At 36.9% G+C, this 12429-nt stretch overlaps 1 protein-coding gene across 1 annotated transcript; it reads left to right on the forward strand.

Annotated features, from left to right (window-relative positions):
- The first annotated feature begins 599 nt into the window (after positions 1 to 599).
- Positions 600 to 12068, forward strand: LOC140933642 (T-complex protein 11-like protein 1). Its single transcript, XM_073383247.1, has 8 exons — positions 600 to 843; positions 2321 to 2441; positions 4021 to 4241; positions 5415 to 5551; positions 6870 to 7075; positions 7964 to 8145; positions 9344 to 9510; positions 10416 to 12068. The coding sequence occupies exons 1-8, from the start codon at positions 695 to 697 to the stop codon at positions 10658 to 10660; spliced, it is 1428 nt and encodes a 475-aa protein (XP_073239348.1). The 5' UTR covers positions 600 to 694; the 3' UTR covers positions 10661 to 12068.
- The last annotated feature ends 361 nt before the right edge of the window (positions 12069 to 12429 follow it).

Consider the following 12429-nt stretch of genomic DNA (forward strand, 5'->3'; position numbering starts at 1 on the left):
GTTTTGATTTTAGTGTAATTTGTGTTCTGTTATGGCAAGGAGACATCTGAGGAGATCGTGATCGTGGTCTTTGGACTAAATAAAGTAACACCATAAATTTTAAAATACATACGCGATTTCTTTATGGATAAGAAGAAAAGCAACTTCTTAAAAGACCGTTTTGAGCTGTCCAGTTTCATTCTAAAAATCTACAACGTGAATGCTGGTAACCGTCGTTACGCTTCTGTGAGTTCTGTCCGCAAAGGTGCGAAAACCCACTAAATAGCCAATCAGAAGCGCGGTTACATTGAAAAATACGTGAACGTAATTTATGCATTAGGTTCGGCACATGTGAAAATCGAAATCGATCTTTCGCCGTTCTATTCGACAAGCTCAGTCGAATAGGACAGCAGAGTCGACCCAAATACAAAAGTTAAGAGTGAATAAAAGTATCAAAGTAAATCCAATTCTCTGGAAAGACTCGAATTTCTCTCCGCGGAACCTCTTTGGGTCGTTGGAGCTTGGGATGCCTGTGGTATTAGACGAGAGGAGTCTGGTTAAGAGTCTGGTTTTTGCCACTGGTTTCCCACGCATGCTCAGTACCTTTGTTTATTGTGAGTCTGTAAATTATCAGAAATATTTTATTGTGCTGTGAAAAGATTCTATCCGTTCGGTATTTTTTCTATGTAAAGTTCGGAGCTTGGTTCTTTTAAGTATGAATGAGCCACAAAACAAGGGAGACAACCCCGACAATAGACAAACTACGCCACAAAACACCGCGGACATTATTACAAACATGGCTCTCGCTCACGAAATTTTGATGGACGACTCGTTCAAACTTCAATCGGATCTTCCAGAAAACTCGTAAGACTTTTATTTACGTTTTTCTCTCTTTTCGTAACAATGCTTTTAATTTTTTTGTATGAATTTCTCTTTGTGTATCTTGCCTTTTGTGCGAGTCACTGAATATATTTTTATGTATATGAATGACACTCACATGTCAGACTAGATGAGAGGATTAGTTGCGTGACAAACTATAAAAGGCACTCGCTATTAAAGGAAACAGATAATCAGATAATTCAAAAAAGTTCATGACATTTTCTTCCATTCGAGGCAATTCACTAAAGAGTTTCCATTTCTTTATAGTTTCTTTTTGTAAAGACAATTTTTAAGGAAAGGTTATTAGTTATTCTGAACACATTTCACTTTTGACACATCTGGCTAAGTAAGCTTATATAATTATTAAAAAATGCCATTTCCATTTTTATTTATTTTTCCGTTTATAATGTTTATCAAATCATATGTTATAACCAAGCAACATCATACATCGCAAGTTATTACTAGCTTTAGACTATTCGTTCAGACATTCAAATAGTTCCCTCATTCAATTTCAATTACATGTTGCAGTTAATTTTTTATATTTTCAGGGTATATTCCCTGGCGATGATCCAGATCAGGATTGGTGATCCTTTCCCAGGGTGGATTCTTCGTTCCTCTGATTTCTCATGATCCGAGTGATCTCGGATCACTGATCCTGATCTGGATTGTCCAAATGGATTGACCCTGATACTTTGGGGTTTGGTAAAATGTATGCTAATGAATGTGAAACAAACAAAAAACAAAAATTAACTGAAAAAAAATAAATGCTTAATAAAGAAGAAGAAGGAGAAAATAAAATAAATGGCTTTGATAGAAGTGTACGGTAGTCCGAGGAGATTAGCTTTCGAGTTAACCACCATTATATTATGAGTGGGAAAATATACATAAAAAATGTGTGTTGGTGTCATGGCAACTATGGACGATCCAGTGGTCATTTTTTGGGAAACAGTCATATTACATTGTTACCTTTGAGAGTGAACTAGAACTTGCTTGTATTCTTTTTTGAACTTATGGCAGCTACGTGTTTTTATCTTAGTAGGAATCTCTTCCCAAGTTTTGGTTATGGCAAACTTATTATTGACCTGCCAATGCAGGTCAACAATATTATGATCTCATTGTGGCCTTGGCCAACTGTCCATATCAACCAAAAGTCTGTGAATTCATTTTAACCTTTAAGCAATTAGAGGAGTTTTTAACCAGCCTCGTTCCCAGTCGTCCTCTGCGATTTCGGATTTGACGTCACCTGTCAAGCTTGTCAGGAAAAATTGCCGAAAATTGGCACTCGGTTCTAAGCCTTCTCTGGTAACTCGAATAGCACGAACTGGCCTGGGTACAAGGCTGGTTTTTAATGCTTCTACATTAATTTTGTAAAGATCTGCCGTTAAATGTATTTAGCAGCTTATATGTATTTATATGCAGATACTGCTCTGTGTTTGTGATCACTTCATGTCAATTATTACAGGCTCGAAAAGCAAGTCAGGGATGTTGTTCATAAAGCATTTTGGGATAAGCTTCGTGAAGAGCTTAATCAGGAGCCACCAGTCTTTAGCCAGGCAATGTCTTTAATTGAGGAAGTTAAAGAGGTAATTATAGCTGTTCCTGTTGTATCAAAACTATATATGTCAGTTGCAAGAGTGTCAATGAATATTCAAATAATGTTATTGTTTCTTTACAAATTAATTTTAAATTCTCTGGGAATAGACCCTTCGACAGTTTTTTTCAACTTTTGACATGGACCAGGTAGTAAAAATCCATCGACACTGCTGAAAAGAGAGCCTGAAAAATAATAATATGGCCAAGTTTGAGAATGATTTGTTGGGAAAGAATGAAGATATTATAGCTCGGTAAAGTTACAAAATTTTGCAGATGTTTATATGGTGAGGGGTACCAACCTGCCTCAGCCACCACACAGACCTTTGCAAAATTTTTCGACTTTTGTAGAGCTATAAGTTTGCTCACTTTAGAAGTATTACTTTCAAACCTGGCAGGTTTAATACCGGTAATGTTAAGGTGCTCTTTTCAGCAGTGTATTTAAAACAGAAATGTCCTCAAAAGTTTATGGCTCAATCAATTCCAAGTGTGGCCAACACCCGGGCTTTTGTCATCGTGTCAATCCCGGCGGTGAGCAATTTGTCAGAAAACCTCTTCCCGGGGGTGGGGTGTAATGTCAATTCTTCTAGAAGTAGTTAACATCGTTCCACTTCCAATATTTCACTAAATTAATCTTTGTCAAAAGATGTCTCTTGAATTGCTTATTGTTTAACTCTGGTGGGATCACCTACTCAAAGTCACACACGACAACAGGAAAAGAGGATGTGACACATATCACAAAACATCATAAAGATGCAATATATATATGGATGTATATAGCTTTGTAGAATGCCAAACTGAGAGTCATCTGTTATTATTTAAGGGAGACCGCAAGCAGTTATATTAGAGCGGTTTTCACTTGACTGTCGTAAAACCAAAACCAAAGTAAATACACTAGCCAACCAAAGGGCGTAGTAAAACCAAAACCAATCCCTTTCGACAGTCAAGTGAAAACCGCTCTAAAATTAGCAGAAAAGAATGTTTAAGTTAAGGAGTAAATTCCCTGCTCTCACAATCGAATTAACCGACTAAGTAACAAAGATTTCGTTCTCCAAAGACAATGCATAGCTAGTTCAATCATTGTCAAGAGTTTCCAAAGGTGGTATGAATGTGTAATTGTAAAGTAAACAATTTTGAAAAAGTACTGTTATCGCCTTGTTAAATATAGCATTTCTAGCTCATATTTACAGGGTGGAAAAGGCAATTTTTGTGTTGTCACAGGGTGGGGCATTTGCACAATTTTTCAAGCCCCACTGTGGGGTTTAAGTATGAACCGCCCAGCCCCACCAAGGGGTTTTTGCAGCTTTCCCCCCCCCCCCAAAAAAAAAAATGACAAATGCCCGAGGGGGATGGGCACGCTTGGAATTGACTGAGCCATTATCTGGACTGGTATATATTGGAACCAAAATTTCCAGAGATACTGATGGAACTTTATTAACTTTCATTATTGATCACAGTTTCTGTTTAGCTTTAATATCAGGAAATGATGAGTATATAAAATTAGGCCAAAAGTCACAGTAAAGTTGAAAATAATGCACTTATTGAAGTTTCTTCTTTTCCTTGTTTTTGCAGAATATGCTGTCACTGCTTCTTCCTCATCACAATTCACTAAGAGCACAGATAAATGAAGTTCTTGACCTGGATCTAATAAAACAGCAGGCTAGTCATGGTATTCTGGATATTTCAAGGCTGGCACAGTTTGTAGTTGGTATACTTAGCAAGCTCTGTGCCCCTGCTAGGGATGAACAAGCCAAGAAAATCCTTCAAAATGAGGATCTTGTAGATCTTTTCAAGTGAGAGAAAATTTAAAATGCATAATAGAGTGGGCATGAAAAAATTTTAGTTGTCTGTGCAAGACAAAATATTTTTTTAAAGTAAATCATACAGTATCTCTCTTTTCTGATATTTTCCAGAATACACATGTAATCTTGTTCTCAATGGTAAACAATCTTTTTCTAAAAAGAAACAAAAAATGTTTTAAAAAATTATTCCATTGCAAGATGGGTAAAGAACATGCCAAAACAGATAGAGTTTCGAATTGAATAAATGCCCTTTATAATTTGAGCTTAAATAAGTAGGGGCTGCTTATTTTGACACTCCTGAAAGCAGCTTATACAACTGTTCAAAAGTGAGCTGTTAAAATAGAAAACAGCAGATGACCGAAACCTTGTGACTACATCAGACATGTTCAAAGCAATAAATTACTGTTTCAAAGTTATATTATTATTATTACACCTTTTGCTGTTCATTACAAGAAAATACGCAATCATCTGTGCAAAACGGCGACCAATAGTGCGACGATACAGCTGTACATTCATTAGCCCAAAAATACAAACATCTGCGCACAAATCAGATTCAATTACGATTGTTGCATTTTAATCAACATTCAATAACACTTTTGGGCATTCATATGCGTCATTCAGCAAATGAAAGAGAAAAATGTACTTTCAAAACGCCAACATCAAAGTCATTAACACCATCTTGAAAGTCAATAGGGACAACAGACAAACATTAAAGTGCAAACACTATTCATTAACATTTTTATGACGCTCTTTGCAATTCAATAGCATTCCTGGACAACCTTAGGATTAATATGCATATGAATTAATGCCCAAAAGTGTTATTGAATATTGATTAAAATGCAAAAATCATTATTGAATCTGATTTATGCACAAATGTTCTTTTTTTTGCGCTAATGAATGTATCTTCGCACTATTGGTTGCCGTTTCATGCAAATGATGGCATATTTTCTCGTTATGAACAGCAAAAGGTGTAAAGTGGCCCATGGGTTAGCATATCTTCTAATAAAGTTAAGAAATGATAGTTTTTCTTAAATGGTTAGTGTTCATTCTTCAGATTCTCCAGTGCAACCTTGGTTTTGGACTTGCAAGTTACTGTTACCTGGAAATGGTGAAACTCACATGAAACAATAACTTTCATTTGCCTTTTGTCATTATGTTTTTTAGGGAAGTGTTTAATTTGATGGATGCAATGAAGGTAGACATGGCAAATTTTCAACTTCAATCCATTAAGCCTCATCTAGTGCAACAGTCTATTGACTATGAGAGAAACAAGTTTAAAGATTATCTTCAATCTAATCCAGGTAAATAGGTAAATTTACAACAACAAAAAAATATATTTGTGTAACATGTATTTAATTTGTGAATTTGAGATATAACAGTAAATACAGTCAAACCTCACATCAAAACGCCAAAGGTTGCTGATAGGAATTTGAATAAAGGGCTTGTACTAGCAGGAACAGGTCTGTCAGGTCTGCTTATTTAAATAATTTCGACAATTTCCGAGATGAAATGATAGATAAATAATCAAAGTTTGGCCATACTGTGCATATTTTGAGTTATGAATGTATATGGCAATCATTGGGAAATAGAAAGAAATAATTTGTAAAGAAAGAAAAATCTCGTTGTCTTATCAGTCACTGTGCAGCATTAAATTATTCAATTTTCTTGGGTGGGATATCAGACCCTGTAAAAAGTGACTAATCAAGCAAGCACGGTTAGCTCGCTAATATGTAAATACAAATAGCAAATACTTATTATTTATTCAAAACATTTCACTTTTTCTGATTGGCTCCAATCCCCTGGCTGATTCTTCATAACCAACTGGCACTTACTATATTTGGAATATGTGAGCAACATAAATAACGATTGGATGGTATATTTGATCGGAAACTAGGTTGATTAATAGACCATATAATTTGATTGAAAATGAGGCTGCTAGCCATAGGGAAATAGACCATCGCCAAGCCGAAAACAAATTGCGTTCACAGGAATCCGAAGACAAAATCGCTGAATTTCGAACTAAATCTGAATGGAAGAAATACAAGAATACGCTAAACATATCACTCTATGGATTTTATTTATGTTTTGAGGAGTATCGACATTGAAGGAAAAACATCTGTTTATATCAAGAAATAGTTGTCAAGAAATAGGCTAAAGGTTTGAAGAAAGTCTACGATGAGGTAATCTTGTTAAGAACAGTTCAAAAACTACATTAAACATATCACTCAATGGATGTTATCTACTTTTTGAGGAGCATCTGCGAGGAAAAACATTTGTTTTTATCCTGAAACTGTTCCAAGAAAAAGGTTAAAGGTTTAAAGAAAGTCAGCGAGGGGGTACTTAGAAACATTTTGAATGAATAATTATTATCGAATTTGCCTTTCGCATGATGTGAAGACTTATGCAGATCTGGGAGGATGTTATCTGCCTTTGCCTTCAGCCTCGGTGGATAACATCCACCTAGATCCGCTTAATTCTTCGCATCCTACTCATCAGCTTCATTCAATAATTGCTAATTATGGACATTATTTTATTATTCTTTGGGCACAGTCATGAGCACATGATTAGGTTATTTTTCTTACAAGTACACAAAATTAAATCATCTTTATTACTTTTCAGCTGGTCTTATGTCAACTAAGGTGTGGTTAAAAAGAGGAGCAGAGGTGGCAGCAGGGACAAGTCCTAGGACTGCTGCACAAAACTCAGCAGAGGGAGTAGACAGTACAGACTTTCAGAGGAAGCTACAAGACACTAGTCTATCAGATGTTTTAGTTCATGGATATTTAGGAATTATCTTCGGTGAACCAGGCTGGCCTTACCCTGAGGTATAATGGTATTTATAAACACTGATCATTACTGGGCCAAAACTCTTTCTATACTTCCATACCCAAAAAAAATTGGCGGATGTTTTTGGTAGCACTTTCATTCTAATGTCATTTAAGTCTAATACATTTTTCCATAGCCTGGGACTAGGCTTCACAGTGAGGGAAAAGGCGAAAAAAAAACTTAGGAAGGGGGTGGGGAAAATTGGTGAGAGAAACGAGCTTGCTTAGCTTGCCGATTTTAGCTGCTTCACCCCATTTTTTGCCTTTTCCTCCAGGTGCCTGGTCCCAGGCTAATTTTTCTAGTGGTTTCCTGGAGCAAGCCATCATGGCCTTGTTAGACTTCTAAGCAACTGCTGCTTAAAAATTCTGGTTGTTTTAGCATCTAATTGTAGAAGTGACAGGTAGCATTACAATATAAACACACAAAATCCACAATTCCTCTGAATTTCTGTGCAGATGTGATAACACACAAAACATCAACGTCAATAGGACGTATCACATTCCTATTTTTATCCACAATTTAAGCTGTCAGCTGCTGTCAGAATCGTGCCTTGTGCTTTAACGCTTTTTATTAAAATAAAATACTCCTAAAAACAGTGTTCACTATACTAGAGGAAACATAAATATGTCAAAGAAAATAGATAAGTAAATAAATAAATAATAATAATGACAATAATCTGACTATACAGTTAAGAATGTAAGATTATTTCATGTGAGAAGTTCTGAGAAGATGCACTGTATCTACAGGGGGCAAACAGAAAGGACCTGTCAGATTATTTATTGTGCCTTCCAGGAGGGGAAGTGGGGGTCCCAATCTACTGTATGAATGCATTTTATGAAATCGCAAATTATTGTGTTTATTAGTATCTACCTCTCTCTTGTTTGTAGACTTTGATTATGGACGAGTTTCGATTGGCTGAGATGAGATGGAGTATCCGCCGCACCACTCTAATTGCCTCAGTTGTACTCGTAACACTGAACACTGTTGGTCAACAGCTGGCTTCAGATGTAGCTTATCTCACCAGTCTTAAGAAAGTGCTTTATATTCTCTTGGACGGTGTATCTGAGGGGTGAGTCAGAACATACCTTGAGTTCATTTGACCAGAATACCCCCATGCGCCCATCCTTTGCTCAATAGACCTTGTCGCGGTTTTGGAAGCCATCTTGACGAGAAGGCAACCGCGTGAGAAATTACAGTGTTTGTATGAGAATCTAATGTCGAATAATTTCTGTAAAACGGCTGTTCTGAAAAAAATATGAATATTTGCAAACTAAAGCTACATAGCAAAGGATTTTACCAACAAATTTTTGGGACCGTAACTGCGCTTAAATTTCACCGGAATTTTCACATATTTGTCTGCAATTTTTCCCGGGAAATTTTAGTCGGCTGGAAGAGAAATATTTACAGACAAATGTGTAGAAAATTTTAATAAGTGGTTCTAGCGCGTGTAGCTTTGCATGTAACGTCCTCAATTTTTTTCAGTAGAATCGTTAGGAGTGAAGCTTTAGTTTACAATTCAAGCAGTCTAGACTAATGAGGCTGAGTAGGTAGGATGTGAAGAATAATGCCGATCGAGGAGGATGTTATCCACCGAGGATGAAGGCCGAGATCTGCATAATTTTTCACATCATACTAAAGGCGAATTCAATGATTGTTTTATTATTCATTCAAAATGTTTCCAATTACCTCCTCGTCGACTTTCTTCAAACCTAATTAGCCTATTTCTCGGAAAGATTTCAGGATATAAAAGTTTTCCTTGCAGATACTCCTCAAAAAGTATATAACATCCATCGAGCGATATGTTTAGCGATTCTTGTATTTCTTCCGTTCAGATTTAGTTCAAAATTCAGCTATTTTGTCTTCGGATTCCCGTGAACGCCAATTGTCTTAGTTCACACGTGAATAAACAGCTTGGCGGCTTACCGATGATCTCTTATTAGCAGTCTCGTTTCTAATCAAAATATACCATCGAATCGATGGTATATTGCTCGCATCTTCCAAATATGGTAAGCACCAGTTGGTTATTTAACAATTATTCCTCTCGCCCTCATGGCCTCTGAGTCAATAGCCCATTTGGCCTTCGGCCTCATGGGCTATTGACTCAGAGCCCATTCGGGCTCGAGGAATAATTGTTAATTAGCCGGGGGATTGGAGCCAATCAGCAACGGCGAAATCTTTTGAATGAATAATAACAGTGATTATTTATTCACGATAACTCAAATGTTGTGCAGGAAATATTTCAGTATACTATATTTCTTTTCTTCTAGGGACTTCCCATCTGCTCTTCCTGGAATGTATGAACAGATTATACGAGAAACTGAAAAGTTTCTAGATGACAGAGGTTTAAACAAACTCACATCTCAACAAAAAGACATGCTGAAAGGACAAACTGAAGGAATAACATTCCCTGATAACACCGTATTTAACTTAATAAGTGAGTAGTAAATTATAATAGGCATTTGATAATCATCCTTTTATTTCTTCAGGGTTAGAGAACTTGTCCCAAGGGTGTCGGCTTACTAGAGCTTTTACAGTACAAACTCAGCATTTTTACATTCCCAAGCAGATAATTCCCGTAGGCGGCCGTGGACACTTTCAGGGTTTACGAGTTAGATGTTAGCTTTAGTTTTAAGCTCTCGTAAGCGGACACCTCATTGGCCTCTGAATCTTGTATTTTTTTTTATTATATTTATTATTTTGCTCTTTGTCATAATGGCTGAATTTTTATCAGTCTGTGTCTGTTTTTTTTTCTTTCTTTTTTTTTTCAAAGACACGTCCGGTTGCACCTCAAAACACCACGTGAATTTTATGCTTGCGCCTAAATGGCAACGTCATCAGAACGGTAGTATAGCCAAACACTTAACAAACATTTTTTCGCATTCCCAGTATTCATTCTTTTCTTTACGTTTTCGTAGAAAAAGATTGTAATGGGAAAAAAGATCGTTGGGTCGTGTTTGGATGAAATAATGATCGTCTTTTTCCCGAGAAATATACAGTGAAGTTCTCTTTTTGCCCCAAAAGCGCGCGTAAATACTGAGCGAGTGCCCCCTGGGCATCCCATAATACTCCTTAATCTAATAAATTCAATATGGCCGCCGTATCGGTAAAAAGGTCTATTACGGACCCCTTTTTATCGCCCCGAGGGTGTCCGCTTACGAGAGCTTCCACTGTATTGCATAGTGGATATGAGATTAATGACTCGCTTGGTTCAAGTTGGAAGCTCATCCTGCCAGTGTTTTTCCTCTTCGTCGTCTTCTTCTTTTTTTTTTTTTTTCTCCTAACTGTAAAATAAGTTCTACCTCATGAAATTTTAAGCGAATTTTTCTTTTCACCTTGCAGGCACCCGGGTGTACGACTTCATGTTAACCCGAATTAAGAGTCTACACCATCAAAGAAGGGATGCTGCGCGTTATTCACCATCTCAAGATAGAAGATCCACTTCACATACCATTCCTCAGGGACTAGCTTGTGTGAACTCTGAACTATCAGAAATTACCGGCCGATTTGCGCGTGTAATCGGTCACAATATTGCAGTATTTACACCATTTTATGAAGATATTTTAGAGGAGTTAAAAAATTCTTGACATTTTTCATTTTTAGGTGAAAGTTAGGTTGTCTTCAGGCTTTCCCATTTTAAATCCGACTTTATTTATTAAAGTGTAAATGTATTTAGCACAATATATATCGAAGGACATTTTTTGGCGTCCCCTACTGCAGACGTGACCGCCATTTCAACGTGCTTACTTGAGTCAAAGGCAAGATCCCAGCGTTAGCAAGGAGCGCAGAGTCAATACTTCTAAACCAGGGCGGATAACCTTTATCCGCCCTGTTCCAAACTCTGTTATTAGCGCTAGTCCGGCCAGCGTATCGAACACTGATTACCCCACTCTGCTGTCTGCAGACAATTCTAAAGCGGTCTATCTGCAACACGAAGCGGCAACATTTTAGGACCGGCCACGGTTTCAGGTCAGCTGACATACTAGTAGATCAAGATTGAAATCTTCACGCATAGTTGAAATCAAATTGGTAAATACAAGCTGAGCAATTTCGGTAAAAAAAAATCATAAAACTAGCTTCTATACTTCCACAGTATTGCTTCCAACAATCTTTAGGGGTGCACGAAAAACTATGGCGCGCAATATTCTACCTTGTGGCCGGACCATAGGTAAGGTAGCTTATGCCCTTAAAATGTGATAAGTTTTAGCAAGAGCCATAATAGGACAGGTCCTATTATAGCTCTTGGTTTTAGAGATAGGTGGACTTACACTGTCTTGTCACTGGTTACGGATCAAAAGAGGATCAACACTTTCAGTGTATGGTGCCTCGTCCCCAAGAAAGCTTCCTTGCTCTAGCACAGTGTCTTCTGGGAATGTACATCCTTCCCATGATGCCGTGCACTCTCTGTTCTTTAGTACAGGGACCGCAGGTATCGCGGAACTGTGGCCTAACTTTTATTCGATATTTTTGAAAACATTCTTTCAAAATATTCTCGTAATACGTATGTTTTTAGGAACGACTTTTAATATGTTCATCGGTAATTGAGTCGGGCTATAAAACAGTCTTTCATGTAAAACATTCGCGGTTCTTTTAGTTCTTTAAGGAAATTTTTCAACGAGGCTTGGTTTGTTGGAAGTTGTTAAAAACATATAGAAATTTGAAACTGTAATATATTCCAGAGTTGATTCTATAAATGTGGTTTTAAAATAATATACTTTTTCATTACGGTGCTAAATTGTAGAATTATCAGAAAAGGTTTGCTGTTTTGTAGTGTTTACTGCCTCGAATGTATCTTTGTTGTAATAGAATGTATTTAAGAAAAAAGTGAAGTATTTATCTACGCCCTTTTAGATACTGCAAATTATTATTCTATTGCAAGGGGCCAAAAATAAATTGTTATGTTGCTGGTTACACAGTAAAGTAATGATCTATTTTTCTGTACTTGGGTGATTATTGTGTGTGTATGTATGATAGTCGAAAACTAGAAAGGCTTGTATTATAGGTTTACATGTAAGAGTGTATTCAATAAACTAAAATGAAATCGTGTCAGTGCAACTTGTTATGTTGTACCATTCAATTAAAGAAGTTTCAGCAAAAATGCCGATAAAAAAATGTTATTAGTTCATAAATCGATTGTACTGTTGCCAAAATTCACGCTGCAACTAAATCTCTTTGGAAAACAATAGAACACATGACGGTCCTTGGATTAGACTCGTGATACAGACAGGCATCAGCGATTCAATCAGCCTACGTAACTGGCGGTATTAGCGGGCGAGTGTTGTAGTTTTTTGTGGCGGCGGAGCCGCAAGAAGCTAAGATTGGAGCAGGTAAAATTAAAGTCCTCGCGAAGAGAAAG

The sequence above is a fragment of the Porites lutea genome, chromosome 4 (assembly GCF_958299795.1).
Source record: "Porites lutea chromosome 4, jaPorLute2.1, whole genome shotgun sequence".
In the NCBI taxonomy this organism is placed as follows: domain Eukaryota; kingdom Metazoa; phylum Cnidaria; class Anthozoa; order Scleractinia; family Poritidae; genus Porites; species Porites lutea.

Coding starts and splice junctions, on each gene's coding strand:
- LOC140933642 (XM_073383247.1), top strand. CDS start 695: ATGAATGAGCCACAAAACAAGGGAGACAACCCCGACAATAGACAAACT. Junction 844..2,320: donor TCGGATCTTCCAGAAAACTC/GTAAGACTTTTA, acceptor CAATTATTACAG/GCTCGAAAAGCAAGTCAGGG. Junction 4,242..5,414: donor GATCTTGTAGATCTTTTCAA/GTGAGAGAAAAT, acceptor TATGTTTTTTAG/GGAAGTGTTTAATTTGATGG.